The following is a 24,204-nucleotide window of genomic DNA, read 5'->3' as shown; positions in this document are numbered from 1 at the left end:
GTATGTGACGCTATGTTTTAAAATTAGCAAAGCGGTAACATACAAAGTACCAACTCCTACAACAATCTATTTTAATCTAGTTAAAAAGGGAGTTTTCCTCTCCACTGTCACTACATGCATGCTCGGTAAGAGGGATTGCTGCAAAGTCAAGAACACCCATGCAAGTGACTGTCCACTGTCTCTACATGCTCATCCAGGAGGAGATTTGAAAAATAAAATGAATCCGACTGCACTGTTTGATAGTTAGGATTAACTGGAATGTATGTACCCGACTTGAAATCTGTATGATCCGATTGAACTGACTTTGCAAAGTGCCTTGAGACAACATGTGTTGTCTCAAGGCACTTTGCAAAGTGAATTGGCGCTACAGAAAACTGAAATGAATTGAATAGAAAAAGAGAAATCAGGTATAATTTTTGTTCCACTTTACAATTGTATATCACTTTGTGGTGGTCTTTCACATAAAATTCCAATAAAATATATTTATGTTTGTTGTTGTAATGTGACAATATGTGGAAAAGTTCAAGGGGTATGAATACTTTTACAAGTCACTGTTGCTCTACAGTAATAAAGTGTGCATGCAAACATTTGGTTAAGGTAAGACATAAAAAAATCTTTCAAGTGGAACCACTATTTTAATTGTTACTATGTCTGATTGATTTCTGATTAAACAAAGAAAAAATCGAATTATTTTTAGGCTCGCCAAAAGTTTTTTCTAAATGAACATTGCAAAACACTATGAAATCTTTTGGAAATCCTAGTAGAAGCTCCAGGTTGTATTAATCAACTTCCTGACTATAACTGCAGCAAATTTATACTAAATAGGTTGAAGCATAGTTGTTCCTCAAAGGTTTAAGTGGGCAATGTGCCAGGCGGAGCTAGGATTTAGCCAAATGTGCCAAAACTGTGCCGAATGTGTTTTTCCTCTCATAAAAGGGAATGTGGTCAAATAAAAGTGCTGATTTCCATTGTAGGACTCCTGCATATGACATAGTCTTTGGTCAAGACATTTACCTTGTATATCATCAAAACGTCCAGCTGTACACAGCATAAAATCAGCATAATAAAAATAAATCAAACTAAATTGTATCTTTTTATCTCCAGCTGAAGGAATTTTATTGAAAAAAAGAATGAGCAGTGAAATACAATGTAAACAAATGTGCAAAAACAATTATCAATAAAAACTATTTAAACCAATGTGCAAAAAACAACCATCAATAAAAACAATATAAATAAATGTGCAAGAACAATTATCAATTAAAAACTATGTAAATAAACTTGGTGACTTGAAATTGTCTTTTGGCATTCGAATTGGTATTATTGATTATGGTCTAAATGGTGCTTGCACAAAAAAACAGCTTTAACAGGGTGACCATGATTTTGTGGTGTTAAGTCTAGGTCCTGGAGGATGTTGGATAAATGTAGGAGCTTGTGCCTCAGGCTAGCCTGGAGAGTGCCACTTGAGGGGGACAGGCTGGAATTGGACACGGTGGCCACGTGGGAGCTGTTTGCCTTACATCCCATTTGTCCCTTTGGTACCGTTCGGGAACGTGGCGCGCCAACACAGCCAATGCTGAGGGCCGCACTTGGGTGCTTTGGTAATGTTCCGGCCACTTGTCAGACGTGATAATGGGGGACGTAAGGGCTCTTCCAGGGGGGTCCACAGGGGTGGCTCGGGCCGTTAGGGACAATTCGGTCCATTCGGGAAGCGGCGATTCTGGCCATTCGGGGGCGTCCATTTGGGGGCGGCCATTCGGGGGCTGCCATTTGGGACTATTTCATCCATTCAGGGGCGGTCATTGGGGACAATTCCGGCCTTTCGGGGTTGGCCACTGGGGATCTTCTGGGATGTCTGGGAGGGGCATGTGAAGCCGGGAGCAAGTCAGAGCAAGGCCTCCCGCTCCCTCAAATGACATATGAAAGGATCAGAGCTCCAGCACCAACACAAGAAAAAAGTTGTACATGGATCAAATGTTGCTTAAAAGGCTATTGGGCACATCGGTTCGCACACAATAGTTTGAACATATTTGAGAAAAGAAGATTTTTTTTCCACAGCACAGATACGGGCGATCGGACACCGGAATATCAGAGTAGCAACCATCATCCGTATAGAGTTCGGAAACGGTGTCCGCACAACCCTCCCATCCCAAGTTATGTGCCAAAACATGCATTCACCCTAACCAAATTCACACAGGAATTTGGTTAGAATTTGTGAAAACTGAGGAAAAGGACAAAAAGGGGTCAAAAGGTAGGGTAATGTTCCCAAATGGCCAGCGGGACATTTGCCCTACATGTTGACCTTTCAACCAAGAGGTCAAAGTTAGACCCCTTAACGGACGCCCATCTGTGTCCACTCGACGTATTTTATCGTTGTGACCACAAGAAGTCGGTCGATGAAAACGGCATCCTTCTACATGGAGCAGAAGCCGAGATACATGCTTAACGAGGCTGAACTTCTGACCTGGCCACAAGTTACAGTGGGGGGAACATTATAGCCACTTGGCCTACGTTCCATTATGTTTCCTAAATGGCCCAAAATGTTCCCTAGTGTCCCCAGCAGGCTGGAACATTGAAAAATGCTGCCCATCCCCAACTGTAACTGTCCAGGCAAGTGTACCCAGATTTCAGGCACCTGCCCCTAGGTAAACGCGGGCCATTTGGCTGACACTTTCCATAATGATAATGTATGCCAAGTGTCCCAAAACACCCTAATTGTGGGACATTTGCCATACATTAACGTTGAGCAAAGGGTCAGGCAAAAGTCAATGGGACACTTGCCAACAACTGGTTCAATGGGACTTTTGCCTGACACTTTCCCTAATTCAAATGTATGCCAAATGTCCCAAAACACCCTACTGTTGGGACATTTGGCATACAGTTACATTAGGGAAAGTGTCAGGCAAAGGTCCCATTGGGCCAATTGTTGACAAGTGTCACATTGACTTTTGCCTGACACTTTCCCTAATGTTACTGTATGCCAAATGTCCCAAAACACCCTACTTTCGGGACACTCGGCATACATTAAAATTAAGGAAAGTGTTAGGCAAAGGTCTAATTAGGCCAAAATGCCCATTGACTTTTGCCTGACATTTTGCTCAATGATAAAGTAATCCAAAGGTCCAAAAACACCCAAAACCCTGTGGTTTTGCGCCATTTCTCATACATTTGACCTCCTTTAAACATAAGGCAAACGTCCCCAGAGCCCTGTCATTTTGGGCCATTCCTCATACATCTGACCTTCTTTAAACGTAAGGCAAAAGTCCCCAGAGCCCTGCGGTTTTGGCCCATTCCTCATACATCTGACCTTCTTTAAACGTAAGGCAAAAGTCCCCAGAGCCCTGCGGTTTTGGCCCATTCCTCATACATTTGACATTTTTAAACGTAAGGCAAAAGTCCCCAGAGCCCTGCCGTTTTAGGCCATTCCTCATATATTCGACCTCCCTGAAAGGAAAGGCAAAAGTCCCCGTAGCCCTGCGGTTTTGGGCCATTCCTCATACATTCGACCTCCTTTGAATGTAAGGCAAAAGTCTCCAGGAGCTCCCTAACCTCGTCCCGGGGCCACGCAGGCGGTCCATTTGGGAACAATCTGGCACTTCGCAATGTAAGGGTGTGCCAAAGGGCCGGCGGGCCGTTTGCCTGATGAGTGTTCCCAAATGGCCGGCCGGCAGTTCGGGAACATTCGGGCCGTTTGGGATAAGCTCTTTACTCCACCTGGTGGCGGTTTTCGGTACTGGGACATTTGGGAACACACCTCGAAAACTTTGGAATTTCGCCACGCAGAGCCCGAGGGTCTGGGAGGGGCACGCCCGGGGTCGGGCAAAGATCCCGACGGGCTGCGCGGAGCGTGGGGGTCGCGGGTGCCCCGGGTACCCAGGGGCAGGGGCAGCGGTGCAAAAAAATGGGAAGTCGGGACTTTGAGTTCCCTAGCGTGGCAATGGAGCGTAGGGCGAACGTCCCGGAGTTCCCTAGGGGGGAGTAGAGATAGCCTGACTCGCCCGCCTCGAGAGTTGTTTACCTCTCTTTGTAAGCTTGGATGAGCTGCTCCATTTTCTTGGGACAGGCGCTCCCTTGCATTTCATGAGGCTTGAGAAACTATGTAGCTGACGGGTAGGCGGCCCCTACTCCTCATCTTCTTTGTCTTCTGCACCAAACAGTCACTGCAGAAACAGAAAGATATATGCTGAAGACTAAATTTATCTAAATGACATGCTAAAAATTAAGTTGCATTTGACACTGACTTATAATAAGCTATGGAACAAAATGGTAACACTGTAATAACACATCATGTTCATTTTGTAACCATAATAGTTGGCAGAATAGACTTCTCACCTTCAAGAACATAAAGCCTCAACTGATGTAGCGGTAGGCTGGGTCCTTTCAGTGCCAGATGATCCTGCATCCTCCTGGCTGGTTGTAAAAATACATATAATCAATTATTTCCTACTGTACACAAAATATTATAAAATAACATAAAAATCAATTATGTAATTCTGTAACAGTAAGGTGGTGTTGGTAAAATGTCAATGATATAGCAGCTATATAACAGGCCTTCAACCAGTTCCACAAACAAGCCTTACAGTTCTTTTGTTCTAAAGGAGTGGTGGGAGGGTTAATATGACTGATTGAATAAATCACAAATAAAAATAACAACACTCCACACAAGAGTAATTAAAACATAAAAAAACGGTGAAGCATTGTTGAAATTGCTGAGATGTAATGTAAAGTTGCTGGAAATAAAAAAGAAACAATACAAGTTACCATTGAACCAGGTCCCGAAGAAAAGATCCTCATCTTCATCCACTTCAAAATCCACACTGCTGTTGAAAGAATGTTCTACTGCGAGGTCACTGCCGTGCAAAATTGTTTCCAAGGCTTCCAGGGTGTTCGTTTTACACTTCTGTGACATTATAATGTTTGAAATTCATAGAAAAAAAAAAAACAACAAGCAAGCTATGTGTGTGTAAAACAAGTTGTGCGTAAAGCAAAAGCTATTACCACTTTTATAACCTCAGTTACGCATGGGAATTATGTGTCTGGAAAAAGTCATACAAAGACTTGCAAATGTCCTCGCAAAGGTGGGATTCTCTAGTTTCCAAAAAGACAGGGTGTGGAAAAAGCATATGTGTTTCCTGTACCATTTACAGGGGTTGGACAATGAAACTGAAACACCTGGTTTTAGACCACAATAATTTATTAGTATGGTGTAGGGCCTCCTTTTGCGGCCAACACAGCGTCAAATCCTCTTGGGAATGACATATACAAGTCCTGCACAGTGGTCAGAGGGATTTTAAGCCATTCTTCTTGCAGGATAGTGGCCAGGTCACTACGTGATACTGGTGGAGGAAAACGTTTCCTGACTCGCTCCTCCAAAACACCCCAAAGTGGCTCAATAATATTTAGATCTGGTGACTGTGCAGGCCATGGGAGATGTTCAACTTCACTTTCATGTTCATCAAACCAATCTTTCACCAGTCTTGCTGTGTGTGTTGGTGCATTGTCATCCTGATACACAGCACCGCCTTCAGGATACAATGTTTGAACCATTGGATGCACATGGTCCTCAAGAATGGTTCGGTAGTCCTTGGAAGTGACGCGCCCATCTTGCACAAGTATTGGGCCAAGGGAATGCCATGATATGGCACTGATCCACCCCCATGCTTCACTCTGGGCATGCAACAGTCTGGGTGGTACGCTTCTTTGGGGCTTCTCCACACCGTAACTCTCCCGGATGTGGGGAAAACAGTAAAGGTGGACTCATCAGAGAACAATACATGTTTCACATTGTCCTCAGCCCAAGATTTGCGCTCCTTGCACCATTGAAACCGACGTTTGGCATTGGCATGAGTGACCAAAGGTTTGGCTATAGCAGCCCGGCCGTGTATTTTGACCCTGTGGAGCTCCCGACGGACAGTTCTGGTGGAAACAGGGGAGTTGAGGTGCACATTTAATTCTGCCGTGATTTGGGCAGCCGTGGTTTTATGTTTTATGTTTGGGTTAGCACTCAAACATCCCTTTCAGACAGCTTCCTCTTGCATCCACAGTTAATCCTGTTAGATGTGGTTCATCCTTCTTGGTGGTATGCTGACATTACTCTGGATACCGTGGCTCTTGATACATCACAAAGACTTGCTTTCTTGGTCACAGATGCGCCAGCAAGACGTGCACCAACAATTTGTCCTCTTTTGAACTCTGGTATGTCACCCAAAATGTTGTGTGCATTTCAATATTTTGAGCAAAACTGTGCTCTTACCCTGCTAATTGAACCTTCACACTCTGCTCTTACTGGTGGAATGTGCAATCAATGAAGACTGGCTAACAGGCTGGTCCCATTTAGCCATGAAACCTCCCACACTAAAATGACAGGTGTTTCAGTTTCATTGTCCAACCCCTGTACGTGTAGACTCAGATTTGCCTGAAGGACACCTAAGCATCACCATCATCACATAAAAGTATTTGTGAAAAACTAATTTATCGAATTGCTTTGTTGACATTAAAGCTTCCTCTTGCGAGGGATTTAGGGAAAACAAAATCTGGACCGACTTTTAGAGCCAGCGAAAAATGGGCATCCATCTGCTCATTCCCCCGAATTCAGATTGTTCATATAAACCTAAGCCACAGCAGTGTACAATAAATCCCTTCTTTATTGTTTTATGCAGGACAGTGATTTATCATACGCTTTTCAAATTTATTGTGACAAGTTATGATAAGCATGTTCTCACAGCAAGCTTTAAGGCCATTTGCAAGATACAGTGCTGGTCCCAAGAAAGATCAGTCATGGTGGGCAATTCTCATCTGTCCTATATATATCCTTGCTCAATACTTTAGTTAATTCTATATCGCACATGAATATACAACCTTGCTAAGATAACTACATAGCATGGCCAACAAATACACTATTTGTGTGTTTTTACTGTATTTTATTTTAATTTACATCAATCTTATTTAGAAAATGGGACATTGGCTTTTGGAAACCATCCATTTGAAAAATAGGGCTGTTAGTAAAGGTTGGTGTTTTTTTTCCAGTGCCTCTAATGGCAGAGCAAAGTACTACAAGGACAAACACTTGGAAAAATAAGCCTCTCAAACATATTTTTTCTCCCTTGCCTTTCATGGCAGACCAAAAAAAGAGTTAGAAATATTTTAATATAGATTTTTTTCACTTGACTTTCAGGGCAAGGTCAAGGTCAAAGGTCAAATTTATGTATATGGCACATATCCAACGGCTCTAGCTGAACAAAGTGCTTTACAAGCAAAATAGCTAAGTATTAAAAGAAAAATATCACAAATAAAAATAGAATAAGAAAAATCAAACAGATAAATATAAAAAGCAAAATGACTCAAAAAACTGCTGCTAAAATTAACAAAACAGCCAGAGGTATAGAAGACATAATGAATAATAAGATAAAATAAAACTATTTTAAAATTACAAATATAAAACTAAACATTTAGGTCATCATGTACCAAAGGCCAATTCATAAAAATGAGTCTTCAAAAGTGATTTAAAATGCTCCAGAGTTTGTGCAGTTTTAATATTGAGAGGCAGGCTATTCCAGAGAATATTGAGTCGTAGGCCTCATAGTTCTTTTTGGAGCATGAATAGAGAGCAGCTCAGATAAGTGTGAGTTGGAAAGACCATGTATACCGAGATTTTAAAACAAAGAGTAAAAATTTTAATTTGGATCCTATACGAGACAGGAAGCTAGTGAAGCGAAGCCGGCACTGGGGTAATGTGCAAATTTCTTTTCGTACCTATCAGTAAATGACTTGCAGTATTTTGTACTAGCTGAAGGCAGTGAATAGAGGACGTTTCCAAGCCAAAGTATAGGGAGTTGCAGTAGTCCAATCTGCAGGTAACAAACAAGTGAATGACATGCTCAAACACATCACCTGGAAGGTATGGCATTACCTTAGCGAGTTGTCTGAGATGAAAAAAGCTACACTGGACCACTACACTTATCTGCCTGCACAGTTTAAGGGAACAATCAAGAAAAACACTAAGGGTTTGACATAATCCTTACAATGGGAGGATAAAGGGCTCAGAGAACTATCTGATACAGAGTTCCCAAAAAGACAATCTCTGTTTGTTTTTTTCATTTAGCTTTACGTTTAGGGACAACCACTGTTTAACGTCTTCAAGGCAGCACAATAAAATCTGAAATGAGTCTTTCCCTGCTTTTAAGGGCAGAGAAATCTGAAAGTTATCAGCAAAGCAATGAAATGAAAGGTTATACCTTGAAAATATAGATCCTAAAGGGAACATTCAATTCAATTGAATTCCGTTTTATTCATGTTGTCTCAAGGCACTTCACAAAGGGTTAGGGTTAACGTGTACAGTACAAACATGCTGGACCAAACATTAAGCCCTGGGGTACACCATAACTGAGAGGGGCTATTTCAGATCTGAAGGGGTTCACATAAAAAGAGAGAGATATGACTGAAACCATTGAAGAGCAGAACCTTTGATCCCAACACATGACTCTAGCCTTGCGAGAAGGATATCATGATCCACTTTGTCAAAAGCTACTTACAGATCCAACAATAAAAGAGCAACAGGGCAGCCAGAATCCAAAGTTAAAAGAATATTGTTAAACACTCTTACGAGTGCAGTCTCAGTGCTGTGAAATGGTTTAAAACCAGACTGAAATTCGATTTAAATCAAGGTGGGCCTGTAACTGTAGGAAAACCACTTTCTCTACGACCTTTGAAAGAAAAGGAAGCTTAGAGATAGGCCTATAATTAACCAGGACAGTTGGGTCCAGGTTGTTTTTTTAAGAGATGCTGAACTACAGCCTGTTTCAAGCATGCTGGGATACAGCCTGTAGCAAAAGAAAATGGTAATTTCTGGATAAAAGGCCCAACAGTGTCAAAAGCATTTTTAAACAAAAATGGGGGAAGGCAATCTGATGGGCAGTGAGATGATCTTATAGAAGCCATGACCTTTGATAATTCACTCAAAGAAACTGGGTCAAACTGCTCCAGGACAGCTGAGCACAGAGGAAAAAAACTAGGGTCAAAGGCAGAAGATGCCAAGATACCAGACCTGATGGCTAAAAGTTTGTTGATAAAAAGTCCCAAACGTCATTACACATCTTTTCTGTTGGCATGAGGCCAACGTTTTATACGAATTAACAATATGATTAAAACATTAAACAGAACCCGTGGCTTCTTGCTGTTTGAGGACACAAGATTTGACATGAACTGAGTCTTAGAGATAGCAGGGAAACATACAATGTAGAATTTTTCCATCTCTTCTCAGCGTGTCTGCATTCGCCTCTGATGGTGCGTGTATGTTCATTCAACCAAGGCACAAACATACGCTTGGCACCCTCAGCTTTTACTGGTGCTATAGTGTCCAAAATATCAGTGCAGGTGGTGTTAAGCAAAACAGATAGATCCTCCACGCTTTCATTGGTTGCACTATAAATCCCAGAATTAAGGAATAAAGCAGAAAATTGAAGGGCTAAGGAGGCATTAAGTCCTCGTCTTTTTGGTTCTAGATTGCACGGCTTATCAACAGAGCAGTGCAGCGATATAGTAAAGTGTACAGTCCATCTATATTAAATGACATATAAGAAGTAATTGATTTAAGCCAACAAATACTTTCCAAAATGTTTGCTGAGCCTGTTTAGTTTCCTTAATTCCTCTTACCTGTGCTGACTCATATGTGATGGTCTTAGTTTCAGTGTGAACTAACGGAATGTCCTTGTAAGTCACAGTTCCTCTTATAGAGCTGGTGATGTCTGAGATGGTGACTGTCTGGGCCCTTAGCACTGGAGACTGCATGGATGAGATAAACACCAGAAAACTCATTGCAGAGTTTAAATAGTGCTAAAATATCTAACATACAAACACATGAGACTGGGGTAGGGGGTTACATGACAAACACTTTCACTATTTATTTGCTTGAATTGAAGGCCTGATTTCAGTTGCCTCATGTGTCAGAGCAATTTCTGCCTTCCAAATCTACAGTTGCCTAAAAATCTCCCACTAACCAAGGTTTTCCTGCAAAGGTGCAGCCATCTGTCTTTGTTCTTTGATAAAGAGCTTAACTTTGGGTTACATTCCATTGGAAGACAACTCTGATGGACTCTATACACAAACAGAGCCTGTGATCTAAACTCTTCAAGGACAAAAAGGATAGGAACAACCAGAGTTAAACCATCAGATTGGACTGGATATCATGCCCCAAACTGAAGGGTACAAGCTGGAAGACCTGTGAGAGTAAGGTAATGGTACCTAATGATAACTTGCTATTGTGGTCATATACCCAAAAAGTCCAGCATTCAATAATTTATTGGTTGAAGATATTAGTTATTAAAATTTCCTGTGACTAGTGACGCCACCCCCAACCCAATCAGTTACCAACAGCCTTCTGAAATCGAGTTTTCAGCACGGCAAGCAAGCAGGTACTAAAATTAGTAACGTTTCCTGGTAACCGTTGCTAATGGAAAACCCTAAAAAGTAAATTGAGCTGTACTAAACTTGCTGAGTTTCCAACATTTTTCCTGTTATGAGCAGAGCAAATTTTGCAGCAGGTAAAAATACACATAACGTCCAAGTCAATTATTTTCCCCCAATTCAGAGTGAAGTCCCAAGTCTCTAGCCCGTTAGGAGACTTGAAGTTAGAAATCCAAACATGTACTGTTTGTCCTTAGGCCAAAATTATCACATGAACATTTTATATTTATTTTTCAATCTCAATTCACCCTTCAATAGCTATTTTATGGCAATAAAAAACATCTTATAACGCATAAATGCTTTACAAAGAGCCGTTGCTTAGCAGATAGATAACTTGTGTAGCCATAATAAATGCCTTTACCGGAGGAACAAACCCTGGGAGCACAAGTCTTTTTTTATAGCAGCAGAAGAGTAGCTCAATTAATTTGTTGTAGAGATTATTTGTGTGTTTCAGTTCTATCAGTAAGTCCTGTTCTATCTCCATCAAGGATAAAGCTGAAAGTCCAGCCTGCCCTGTCGTATTTCTGGCATAAGTTCTAATTCATTTTAGGGCTAAAAATGTCTGCCTGACAGTAGCATAGAACACAAAAATATGTACAGCTGCACTCTTTCTGCTGAAGGATGTAAAGAAGTGGGAAATTATCCTGCAAAATCATCAATGGCATACATTACAGTCAAGTCTTTTCTTAGCTGAGAGAGATTGGAAAGTGTTCTGTGGCTCTGTGTGAAGGCTGCATGCATGAAATTTTTCTGGTATTCCCGAAACTTCTCGGGATCGAGGAGGGTGATAAACATTAGTTTCTTGTGGTCTTGAAACCTGGTCTGTGTCTGGCAAATAATATCGTCTAGAATTCTGTTGTGGAGCTTGCGGTGTATTCAGTGACCTCGTAGATTTCCTTGTATCAGCTCCTTCCTCACTCAACGGTGTCACAAAACTAATTTACTCTTGCCAGACAAAGCAATCCAATTTTTTGTTCTGTAGTATTGAAAAGAGAACGTCTGAATTCTACAAAATTACATTAAATGCGTGAAGCAAAAAAACAAAACTCCAAATCATCCAGGCGTGCTTTAAATTCATCAGCCCAGCGCACAGGGTCCTCATTGTATTCGTCATGATGCTCCTTTTGGATCATACCTGTTCTCAAAAACTGTATTGACCACTCTTGATGTGTATTGTCATCATGTTGGTGGTACACGAGTGAGATGTAGGTGGCAGATTGCGTCCAGTAAATGCGTGCACCAAGGAGATCTAGAACAAAATGCAAAGCCATTGAGAGTGGCGAAAAAGATTTTGCATTGTTTAAGCTTTGAGGCCCCCTGAGTCAGTACAAAATAGATCTGATGTGCATAGCAGTGTATAAATAAAGTTAAAGGTGCTCTCTCCTTAAATTTAGCCTGCATTCTATGTAATCCAGAAGACATGGCCGCTGCGTTGTCAAAACACTGTGCCACAATTTTATCCAGACATTCATTTTTCTCTAAAAACCGGATATGCAATGTTATCAGCTTGTTTTCCACTGGTAACATCTTCAAACCTGACAAGTGCTCCTTGAGACCTGCGCCCCTTATGTAACGCAGGACCAGTATGAGCTGCCTTCTAATCTCTTCTCACATCACTTCCACAATAGCAGTGATCAGGTCGTTTTGTAGTTTGCCTGATGTCTCACTAAACACTTTCCTCTGCTTTTGGATCAAGAGATTTCATCGTGTCTCCAAAAATTCTTGCTTGCCAAAAAATGACAGTCTATCAGTCTTTTTAACATTTCTCTACTTTTCTTCACCATTTCGTTGTGGAGCTCTGCTTCCCTTTGCACTTGCTTATTCAGCTATAGATCGACTCTAGTTTCCCCAAAGATTTTGGAAAGTACCGTTGCTTGTAAGTGTCTAAAGGTTTGCGAGCTCTGGCTGGTACACTCACTGACTATCCAATTAAAGGGTGTGAATACCCTGACATTACCGTATGCCTGTTAGAGGGCCTTGGTGTCGCAGACTCAAAATCTGATTGGTTAAAGCAACAGTTTGATCTGCACTTTTTATGCTACAGGGCCCACGGAACTGATTGTGAAGTCCTGCAGGCAGATTTTGATGATCCTGGCAACAGCTGTTTGCTAAAATGAGATTGGTTCAATGCTTTAGTATGAAAATACACATCTGGAAGCAGTAACCACAGGAAAAGCTATAAAAGGAAGAACTATGATAGAGAGAGAATTAATGACAATATCTTAATTAGATATTGCAATAAATAAAGTTTGGAGGGTTTTCTGGAAAGGTGCTATATAAGTTCACTCCATATACCATTTACCATTTTCTTCTCCTTACCCTGATCTGGATTACTTTTGATAATATTGGGGAACCATCTTTCTAAATCAACATTTAAAACATTTGTTCCTAATTCTGAATAGTAAATATGTTCAGATTTAAGGTATAAATAACAAATATTTGAATGAGCACCTGAAGAGTATCCAGGCATGCACGGGAAGAACATGCAAACTCCATGCAGAAAGACCCAAGGCCGGGATTCAAACCCAGGTCCTTCATGCTGCAAGGTAACTGCGCCACCATGTAGCCCAATTAGGTTTATTTTGTTTTCTTTGTATTCCAAAGTCATTTCAATTTACATTAAAATAGAAAGTACTTCTGGAGCAGTGCTTATTTTTTTTGTGTCTTCTCCTTTTCAAACCTGGTCATAGCAGATGGCCACTCACACAGAGTCAGGTTCTCCAGAAGGTTTCTCACAATTTAAAGGGTATCATTCTTCTATACTGTCACCACATGTTTGTTCCTTTGGGGCGACCGTGGCGATGGTGGCAGGGGTTTGTCTTGTAACCGGTGGGTTGCCAGTTCGGGCCCCCGCTATGTCTTTTTCAGTCGTTGTGTCCTTGGGCAAGACACTTCACCCGCCTTGCCTACTGATGGTGGTCAGCGGGCTCGATGGCGCCTGTGTATGGCAACCTCACTTCTGTCAGTGTGCTCCAGGGCAGCTGTGGCTACAATGTAGCTCACCACTGTCAGTGGATGACTGAATGTAGTGTGGAGTGCTTTGGGCTCTCTGGGGACTTGATAAAGCGCTATACAAGTACAGGCCATTTACCATTTGTATGAGGGATTACTGCAAAGTTAGTGATGCAATATAATTGCCAGGTTTTCATTAGAGAGCAAATTATGCTTACCTATTGGCACAATAAACTGAATTTGACTGCTTGTATAGCTATGATGGAAGTGGAACATATGTAACTGAAATTAAATCCAAACATATAGACCATATAGTTTTGTACATAAGTTGATTTTGTTTGTTTTATGAAGTGCATTAAAACATATGTTGTGAATCTGCCCTATACAAATGACAGTACAATGAAGGAAAAAACAGAGCTGAGAGGGTCGCTGGGCATTGCGTTTTGGAGCTGCTGTCATCAGTCCAACTAAATATTGGTATTATTAAAAATAACATAAGTTTATTTTTAATGTTCATCACTCACCATCAGTGGATTCTACAATTTGGTTTAATTAATGTTATTCTAACAAGGCCTATTGACTTTTCAGTTATGCCTGCTAATATGATTAAACAGGTAAGAAATATGATGCAAAAAGTTTTTTTCTAATTAGGGCTTTCATTACTTCTTTATTCAGCTCTAGTTCAGAATCTAAAACACTTAACCTGGTCAAACTTGGACTGAATTATTTTACACTAAACAGAAATTCTTTAAAATTGTGGCGAGATACTGACTAATCATAAACTCTTTACCTTACCATGGTTTACATATTAAATAATTTTTCTCTACTTGACTAAGACTGACCAGCCGAAATGTCAGTGAGTTTAAGAGTGTCATAGAGTGCTGTGAAAAACAACAATTGTCTTGTTTTTGTCACAAATAAATGTTTCAGGTTATCAAACAAATTTTAATATCAGACAAAGATAAACCGAGTAAAAAGTATATTGAAAATAATTATTTCATATACAGTATTAAGGAAAGAGAGATACCAAACAATGGAAAAGTAGTTGCCCTGAAAGCCTAGAAACGCGTTGTGCCCCCCTTGGTGACAACAACTGCCATCAAGCATTTGTGATAACTGGCAATGAGTCTTTTATGTTGCTGTGGAGGAATTTTGGTGCACAGGTCTTTGCAGAATTGTTTTATTCCAGCCAAGCTGGACGGCTTTGGAGCAATTGTAATAAATGTTCCACTTTTTTTGTTGAACACGGACAAAGCATCTATTTTTTAGTGATATGTTGTTGCTCTTTTGTTTTTGTAGAAGTTGCTAATGGTTTTGGTTTATGGATGCATGTCATAATGAGAATCAGCTTTATTAGTCGAGTTTGTGCAGACAGGTATAAAGGAATTTTTTGATTCTACTTGTCTCACATTAATCAGGCCTGAATGTGGTGACTGAAAATAAATAATGGGGTGAATCAAAGTTAACTCACAATTTAAGGCAGTTATATTTTAGGGTTCCAAAACATTTTTCATGTAAAAGTTCCTGATTTTTCAGAGTCAGCTTTACAGATTTTTCAGTCTTTACTTTATTTTAAACTATAAAATAATAAAGTCCACTTTAAATTTATGGCTGACATTTCAGGCATTTGCAAAAACAAGTAACTCGAGTGAAAAACATTAAGGCCACAATCAAAGAAGCACACAAGAAGGGAAGGGATGACACAAAGAAGAAACGAAGGGAAGACCAAAAGAAGGAAGAAGGAGGGACAAAAAGAAGAGAGGTAGACCACAAGGGTGGAGGAATAGAAGGGAGGGAGGAAATATACAAAGAGGAAGGTTATGGTGCAATAAAGAAAGAGAAGGAAAGAAGGGAGGCCACAATGAGAAAAATTAAAGCATGAAAGATCGATATAAGGGAGAGGGGGAGGGAGGAAGGACAGAATGAAGTATATGAGATAGGAATTAAGTAAAGGCACAAAGAAGCAAGGACAGAGGGCAGTATACAAGAAAGAAAGGACAAAAGAAAAAAGGAAGACCTCAAGAAAGGAAAGAAAGAAGGACAAAAGAAAGAAAGGTTGGACAGAAGGCTGAAATGACAAAAGGAAGGAAGGAAAGACACAAGGTAGGAAATGTAATGGCACAAGAAAGATAGTGGGTGTAAAAGAAGGAATGACATAAGGGAGAGAGGGACAGAGGAAGGATATAAAGGCACAAGGCAGATAATTTCTTCCATGATAAAAAGACTCACCGCTGGTTGCAGCTGGCCATTGAGGCATACTGTGCGGAGCGGCGAGTTGGTAGAAAGACGTTTGTCCCATTCACTAGGGCGAGGTTCAGGTACTGACTCCATAAAACTTCGCTTGAGCTCACTGATACTAGTATGGTGACGCATTATCTCAGTTTGGGTCTTATCTAGGTCCTTCAGGAATGAAAAAGTTACATTTAGTTCATGATAGAGCAACATGTCAAAAAAGATAATTACACACAATAATAGAATGAGTTAAATGTTGACCAAAACCAGTGAGAAAACCCTACAGAAACGTGAGGAGCACAGTGTACTTATATCGGACATTACATGAGTGAAAGGATGGGTAAAATGGATGTGTGTAATGACTTTCCTCTAATTGTAAAGGTGGTGCAAGAACAATGTCGACACCACTCTTATCAATATAAGGACAAAAAAAAATTTTAACAAGCTAAATGGCTTTGTGCTTTTTCTAAGGTATATCTATAAAGGGATCCTGTTTATTTCTCAAGGAAACCCGTACATCTGTCCAGTGCAATGCACATGCATAGTTTAAGATTAAATCTGGGTATTCACTGTCATTATGCGGGTTTAAATCGGACCAAAGTGCAAAGGAAGAGTCACCAGGAGGCCGATGATTACAGATAAGTTGCTTTTAATGGCTCGTACTGACAGGATTCAGACCAGACCACTGACTTCTCGACATCAGGACAAACTAGAACAATGCAGGGAACAACAGAAACGTCAGGGTATGAATACAAACAGAGAGAACAGCGAGAACCAATGAACAGAGGGACAGAATAATCATGGGGAACAAGGAACAGATGTAGGTCAGGCTACTGGGAGACAGAGGGAGAAAAACCAATTAACAAGTCAAGACACAGAACTAAGGATAAACTAAGGACCAGACCAGGAGCAATAAACAAACATAAACACCAGACATGGCACACTGTGACATTCACTTGCAAATGAAACTCATTGGCTCTACAAACTATGACCCCTAAAAAATGATTACATTACAATTACTCCAGAAAATTAGAAAGATGACTCATGATTCTAATTTTATGGATTGTATTTACTAAAAATGCTATATTTTTATATCATACTATTTGAATACTCCACTTTCCCTTGTTTGTCTATTCACTTTAAAGCGCTGTATTCTACAGGTCAATAGGCTCATTTTAAACTATTTGCGTGTCTGCTTGCTCAAGTGTCAATGACAAAAAAAATATATGGACAACAGGATACCCAGGGTCCAGCATAAACCTGAAATCATAAGCTGAAATCAAGTCTTTACAGAGCTACTGAATTTGCTGATCTTTCTGTGGGGGCAAGTCAAATCTATGTAAAGTTAATGTCATTATTTTCATTATAAAGTTGTGAAATTGTTTAACAACAGTAAAAATATTTCCCAGGACAGCATAAGTGGCACAAAGGCATTCAGCTTGGTTAGTTACAGATGAGATGAAAGAGAAGGAAAGCTGTTTGAAACAAGTGGGAAAAAAACAGCGGAGTACAGAAAGGGTGAAACTACATGATGATACATACATGACTAGGAAAGAGTCAAAATGCAGAGTACAGTAGAGTAGCGCCACACATTTTAAGTTCTAAAAACAATAGATTCAATAATAATGGTGCTTCTAGTCAAAAGACAGTCAGTCCTTACTACAGCTGTCTAAAGTTCAGCTTGCAATCTGGGCCATTGATATTATTAAACCACATTTCCCTTTTACTCTCCATCCATTCCCTGTTGTCTATGAAATAAATGTATAAATGTCAAAATCAAATAAAGACTGCTAGCACCACAAAAATACATAATATTAAATAAAATCTTGAAAAATAAATAAATACAAAAAAAAATCTTGATCATTCCCTGGCTATCAACCAACATCAACAAGCCCCAGGATTGTGACTTCAAGATTGTGAGAACGCATTGCCTAGCTGACATTACTACACTAGCCTGAACGGAAACATTGCATATTACAATGGTATGCTTGTGCGTTTACTGCTTAGCTTCAGTTGAAATGTTTGGCAGGAAAGGGCTTATTACATCATGTCAGAATATTGGGTTTGGCACTAAACTTTACATTTTTATATGAAGTGCTTTCATTCAAAGACAATTTCGCAAGCCACTTTTTGAGATTATGGCTGAAAAATCATTTATTTTCTCTTTTGATATTATATATTAATATCAATTTATTAGATCCTTCTTTTTATGAGTAGAGTTATGGCTTAGTATGACCACTTTGTCAGACATGCTGTCATAGCACATTAGAAATCAGTGTTTGACAGGTTTCCTAAAAAAGGTCAATCATATACAAACCCTTTTGGATAACACAGATTAGTCTTTAAATTGGTAAAACAAGACAGTGTGATGATTTCAGGTTACACTCTAAAAAGAGACTGTGCACAAACTGTGCGGCTTTACTGGTTAAAAAGGCATGGTGGTTTTTTATGCATTGCCTTATGATGGCTTGAAGATTTAACAGTTGTGTTCAAATTCTGTACCAAAAATCAACGTTTTTATAATCTGTCATAAAGCTATAACATTCTGGTTCAGTCTTAAAGTGGAACAAAACCCCTTGTAAAAGAATAACTCCGCCCCCAGAAAGATTTTTAAAAATGCCACCAAAGTGGGCAGTGCCAAGTGTGGGGTGGAGCAGAGGTGTGGTCAGGTGGACGAGGGGAAAGTGGCAGCACCCCCCTCATCATCAGAGGTTAAGAGAGGCTTTATGGAACCCAGTGGGCCTGAGCCTAATAGGTTTGACCCACTGGCTAAAGGCGCTGACTTGGCAATGTCCGAAAGATAGCACCCTTAAGGCCCAGTTTACACAGTTTATTTGCAAAAAAAGTTGATTTGGGGTTTAGTTCCTCTTTAAGGAAGCTTTTTAGGTGGAGCATAGAGGATAGAACAACAGATCTTCAAGTCATCTATGTATGATCTACTGCTATTAATGATGCTACAGGTTTTCCATTTCTTAGATTTCTTTGTATAGAAGGTTTGTTTCAGCATTAAGGATAAACTGGGCAGCAGAGCCCTTCATAATTAAAATAAAATGTTTCCCAGTCATATATTTCAGAGTGATATATACTTAAATGACAGACAAAAATAAGTGATGTGAAGCTACTTGCATGGCAATCAGAGAGGAAAATGGTGCATGCAAACCATTTTGGGTTGAGCTACAAAAAGAGAAAGAAACAAACAAATAAAGTAAATGGAAACCAACACTCATGCACTCAGAGCAGTTAGAAAAACTCAGAACTGGTAACACTAAAAATACAAACCTCCAACATTAAATTGCTATGTCTGATATAAATAGTTTCACCCTCAAGTCTCTTGGGTCTCTTCTGTGAAAAATAAGGAAAAGGAATAAAATCTGGTTGTAAGCAAGACAGGGTGACTTCTACAGTTCCAATGTCCATATAACTACAATGGCTATTAAAGTGAGATAAAACGTTGCTGTGCATGAACATAGATGAAGTTTGCAGCTCACAGTTTACCCAGCTCAGCAAAGACAAGATGAGAGACTCATAAAGAAAGTGTATAACAGTAAAGCAGATAGATAAAAATCCAAGGATTTTAAGTCACATGCTGTGCATGCATAAGATACTACTGCATAGGATTTTGTGCAAGAAGAGCATCTAAGTCTTTGCACTGAATTTGCATTTTTGCTGTTTTGCAATTTTAACAAGATCATGTTAAACTGTGTCAGGTTTTGAAGTTACAAATGTGCTTGCTTTGGGATAATAAGAAAATGCTAAATTATAGGTAAAATCTTTTTTGAAAATTTCATCATTACTGAATTTAGGTACCTCATTCACAGTAGTGCAAAAAATGAATTACTGTTTCTTTCTATGGTGCTGGAAATAGATTTAAATTAGAAATAGACAAAATGTTAAGATCTCAGTAATAAAGAATTTTGTTTGACACAGACTCCTGGAAACATTTTTAAACCATTTTTTACACCACTGCCTTGTGCATACATTAACATAGCAGGCTGCACTCGTACATATTTTATCACAATATTATGCTGTACTGATGCAATGTAACAGCAAATTCTATTATAATTATTATCATGGTAGTTGTATTACGTTGTTGTATTTTTAATGAAAGTGACCATATTTTGACCTGAAAAATGCATTGATGTCTTCTTGATGAAATGCACATGCTTTCACAAAATAGGCATCCACAAATCACTACAGTCAAGAAAATAAAGCATCTTGTCACTCTGCAATGGAAGAGAATCATAATTAAGTGTCCTTAAGTTGCTGATGATGATGCAAGACAGCAATAAACTAAGAATGCTAACCTTTCTTACTCGAACCAATTCCATCTTTTTATCCTGAGCAGAGAGCTGTTTCCCCATTGGAAGGAAAAAAATTAGGAACTTCTTTTTAATTCAATAATAGAAATTAATCGACACAACAAAAAAGGACACGCATTTAAGGAGAAAATTTCTCTAATATTGCCGATTTAAATAGCTTACTCAATTCTAAACTATACTTAATGATTCCCTCTCAAGGGATTTTAGGTTAAATGCAGAGTTCCTACAAAACTACCAAAAATTTACTTTTAAAATTAGGCAATAAAATCCAGCTGGAATAATCAATTAAAAGAATTAGGCACTCAGTACAACAGGTATTTAAGAGCTCATGACTAAAAAATGTATTAAAAATATTTCCTTAACCCATGTATGATGTTGATATTTTTATCCAGCCAGATCCATGACATTTGGGTTTTTTAATTTAATCCAATAATAATTATAATTAAATTATATTAAAATGCTAGACAGATGTTTATCTGTCAAAATGTGGTGAGATCCTTCCATGTATCGATGCAGAAATTATTAAATTCTGATCAATTAAAAGAAAATACAAATGTGTGAATATTCACATTCTGAAGCTCTAAAGACTGCAGGACTATTCTGGAGTCAAGGGTTAATCACCTTTTCTTTTGAAGTAACCATGATTGTGATAGAAGAAATTACATATGATTAAATATGGAACTATTGTAATCAAATAATGAATGATTATCAAGTTGAACATATATCAATCATTGTGTAATTAAATTGTGATCTTATTCTGATGATTGACTGATAGAAAAGCAACGAGATTTAATACTCATAATGCCAAGTTTTACTAAAGTTGGTTAATCTACTTCATATGGAAAAAAGATGAAGGTAATCAATTCAAATGTATGAATAAAAAATATAAAAGGTAAAAAGTGATGGTTCTGCTTAGTAAACTGAAGAATACTGTAACTAAAGTAAATACAGTTGTGCATTTTAAGAGGAAATGAAATCTTGAGAAAGCTAAGAATAGAGCAGATGCTGTGAAATGGTACAGACTTTAAAGAGAGTCCAAAAGTAAAGAGAGAAGAGGTCAGCAGGTGGCTCGAGACTGAGGAAAGCATCTTGAAGTTCAGACTAAGACGGCATGTTAGGGAAATTCAAAGAAAGGGGATTAGCAAATGTGACAAATAAGGCAAACATGACAACAAGAACCGGGGAATAAGGCCACAATCTGCTCTATTTAAGGGGCAGTATAAAAGAAACCGGTAGTTGTTCCTTACAGAATTCTACAAGCAAGATTAAGATGGTGAAAGAACACTGCAGATGGTTTGGTTTGGTAGGCACAGACAAGCTAAGGAATCTGCAATGAAAAGAGCTTCAACCCATGAGTCTTAAATGTTGACAGGCTTTTTATTGGGTATCTAATATCAGCAGCTTTTTACATCCAGACAACTGAGTGAACTTGGCAAAGCAGTCAGAGGGCTTTGTTTCTTCGAGTTTCAGGCATCCAGACATCCTGGACGAAACCCTTTTTCATCTTAAGGGTTTCTCTTAACCTTTTGGATTCTGTAAGCTTCAGATCACCAAGACATGGGGCTCGTCTACTCAGAGGAAGAAAATTGAAAATTTCATTTTACCTTATGCCCGAGAAATCAACTTGTTGCCTCCTGAAAGACTCTCCCTGATCCCTCAAAGCCTCTTCTTCAAACTCTCCAGTATAAGCATTAGGGAAAGTTAGATTAGGTTAATTTGATTATTCTGTGTTGCTGAATTTAATGCTGTTACTGACCCCTGCTAAAGCATTACTAATTAAAGAAGCATATATAATTTTAGAGGAATTATAGATAGGCAATTATTTGTGTTCCCTTATTATTCAGTTGTTCAGTGGTTATAAAAATGTCCTAGTGCATGGTTTGAAAATAATTATGGGAGGTTTTAAAGGTTGCCTTAAGCCTAAACAACACCCTGGGGACTCACGATGTGCCACTAAAACTAATCTAGTCCAGATACCAAGTGCAAGTTGTAAAATTAGGGAAGTGAGCAGCTGTTAACAGATGTGACCCTTGTGATCTAGTTGACTGTGGGACTACTCAGTGTGGCTAATTCATTGATTAAAATTGGGTGTGACTTCTGGGTGTAGGCTGTCAAAAGCTAGGCGTGTCCTGCCCGATACCAGCTTAAACTGATTTTCATAATTCCGGTTCAGGGTAATCAGAGTGTCAGCTTAGGGAGATCTGGACCCGCTGGATGGAGAGCTGGTTTGGGCAATCCTCTCAAAACTACGGAGTAGGAGGGAGAGGTTAAGCTCATCGGAAAACAACACAGCCCAGTTACAAGCTATGTAAGTAATATATGTCTTAAATATTAAACTATGCTTTTTAGATCCTTTTCATTATTTAAAATTCAGCTTGTCAAAAAAAGATTTAATCAAAAACTATTAAAACAAAGACATGAGTAAAAAAGAAATTTATAAATTAGGATAGAGTTTTGTAAGTTTTGACTTATATTTATTTGAACTTTATTAGAAATGTGACCACTGGGGTCAATTGGTACAGCCCACAATGAACACATACAGTAACCACATCATTCTAGACAACACAACAGCCCTATTAAACACAATATCTGTTAATACCAGCCTATACAGCACATGAGGGGCAGAATTTTACTGGATGCATTGCATTACTGGATTGCATATGTACAGCCCTTCTAGCACTTGATGCATTGAAACTCTAGTAAGAATACATTAGAATACAGTATAAACCAGATACAAGGATAGATGGAAGATGGCTGTGGTTCATCTCCTTCCACTTCGCTCTAAAACTCTGCCCTCCTTCTAAATTAGTAGAATGCTAAATAATTCACTAGATGGAATCTGGGATGAAAAGCTAAAAAACACTTGGTGTCTTGCATATGAGAAAATGTCATCCATGATGACAATGGATGCATAACTATTACACAGCCAGCCAGGTGGGTGGCTTATTTCATTGGCAAGATTAGTGTGCTTCTACTATGTGAGTGGTGTCATATCCATTGACTCCAAAGGTTAATTTTTTTTATAGCAATAGTGGATTGTGAATCAGCGGAATAGCTCAGGAAGTTAGCATTGCCAGCAGGCTTTGTAATAGATATGTAATAGATATGGTGTGTAATTATACGTTTGTTGAAGTAATGTATTACACATTCAGACATAGTGGTCATTTTGGCACTAGTTGATCCTCATTCCCATGCTATTCTTAAAATGTACTGACAGGACTTCCGTTCGGTAAGAGATGCAGTAGAAGCTAGCAAAAGGAGTTCCCACCCTTAGATTTTCGCATTCTCTCACTACTGCTTTAGAATTCCAGTACTACTTTCCTAAACAGTTTCAATCCTGTAATTTCTTTTTGGTCACAGTTGGATTTGAGATGACTTCTAACCATGTTAAAGGAGGGTGGACGGTTTTTATAGGTTGCCTTAGCCAAGTTTGTTAAAACAGCGCCTTGGGGCTCGTGTTGAATCACTAAAATTAACCTAGCCCATATACCAAGAGCCAGTTGTAAAATTAGGGAATGAGCAGTCGTGAACAAAAGTGACTGTTGACATGTGAATGACTGCAGTAGGCTACTCAGTCTTCCAGACCTCCAGTTGAAGAAGGGCGAGACTTTTGTATGAAGGCTGTCAGAGGCTAGGCGAGTCATTTCCTGACACCAGCTTATACAGAACTTTCAGTAAACCTGCTTAGTAAGATGTTTCAGGTTTAGGGAAGTCCAGACCCGTTGGATGGAGAGTTGGATTGAGCAATCCCTTTAGACATAGGGAAGTAGGAGGGAGGGGTTAGCTCATCGGACAACGAAAGGAGAAAATGTCCTCTAGCTCCCGAACAAGTTGGATTTAATCATCAGTGGCGACCTCGAGACATCCGAGTCTCTGGCCATGATCATCCATCGTGGACCTAACTTGGTTGAGTTTGGTTTCCAAAGTTTCAAAAGTATGGAAAGAAATTTGTCTTTTTATTATTTAATCAAACAAAACAGTTATTTCAACCAAAAGAATTGCTATTCAATCAAACAAAAAGTCAATGAAACAAAAAGTAACTACAACCAAAAAAATATTTCAATCAAAAAATAATATTTGTGATCAAACTTTATATGCATTTTATACGGATCTCAAATGTTTGGTTTTGAAGGTCCCGTTTTTTTGGTTGAAGCCCCATTTTTTATGGATTAAGCTTCTGCTTTTTTGGTTGAAGCTCCCTTTTTTTGGTTGAACTCAATGAATTTTGAGTAACTGAGAACAT

General features: G+C 39.2%; 1 protein-coding gene across 10 annotated transcripts in view; it reads right to left on the bottom strand.

Annotated features, from left to right (window-relative positions):
* epb41a (erythrocyte membrane protein band 4.1a) overlaps nt 1–24,204 on the bottom strand; it is a 161,180-nt gene that overhangs the window by 48,581 nt on the left and 88,395 nt on the right. For 4 of the 10 annotated variants that reach the window (XM_047383888.1, XM_047383885.1, XM_047383886.1 and 1 more), the window contains exons 14-18: nt 19,947–19,991; nt 18,922–18,984; nt 18,769–18,816; nt 15,640–15,810; nt 9,649–9,777 (exon numbers count right to left, since the gene is read on the bottom strand). In XM_047383888.1, the coding sequence (XP_047239844.1) occupies nt 9,649–9,777; nt 15,640–15,810; nt 18,769–18,816; nt 18,922–18,984; nt 19,947–19,991 (456 nt within the window). Of the gene's footprint in view, nt 1–4,015; nt 4,158–4,329; nt 4,898–9,648; nt 9,778–15,639; nt 15,811–18,768; nt 18,817–18,921; nt 18,985–19,946; nt 19,992–24,204 lie in introns of those variants that run through there. The other 6 variants (XR_007041018.1, XR_007041017.1, XR_007041016.1 and 3 more) reach the window with 4 other exon arrangements.

The sequence above is a fragment of the Girardinichthys multiradiatus genome, chromosome 13, assembly GCF_021462225.1.
Source record: "Girardinichthys multiradiatus isolate DD_20200921_A chromosome 13, DD_fGirMul_XY1, whole genome shotgun sequence".
NCBI lineage: Eukaryota > Metazoa > Chordata > Actinopteri > Cyprinodontiformes > Goodeidae > Girardinichthys > Girardinichthys multiradiatus.
This window is presented reverse-complemented; position numbering and strand designations above follow the sequence as displayed.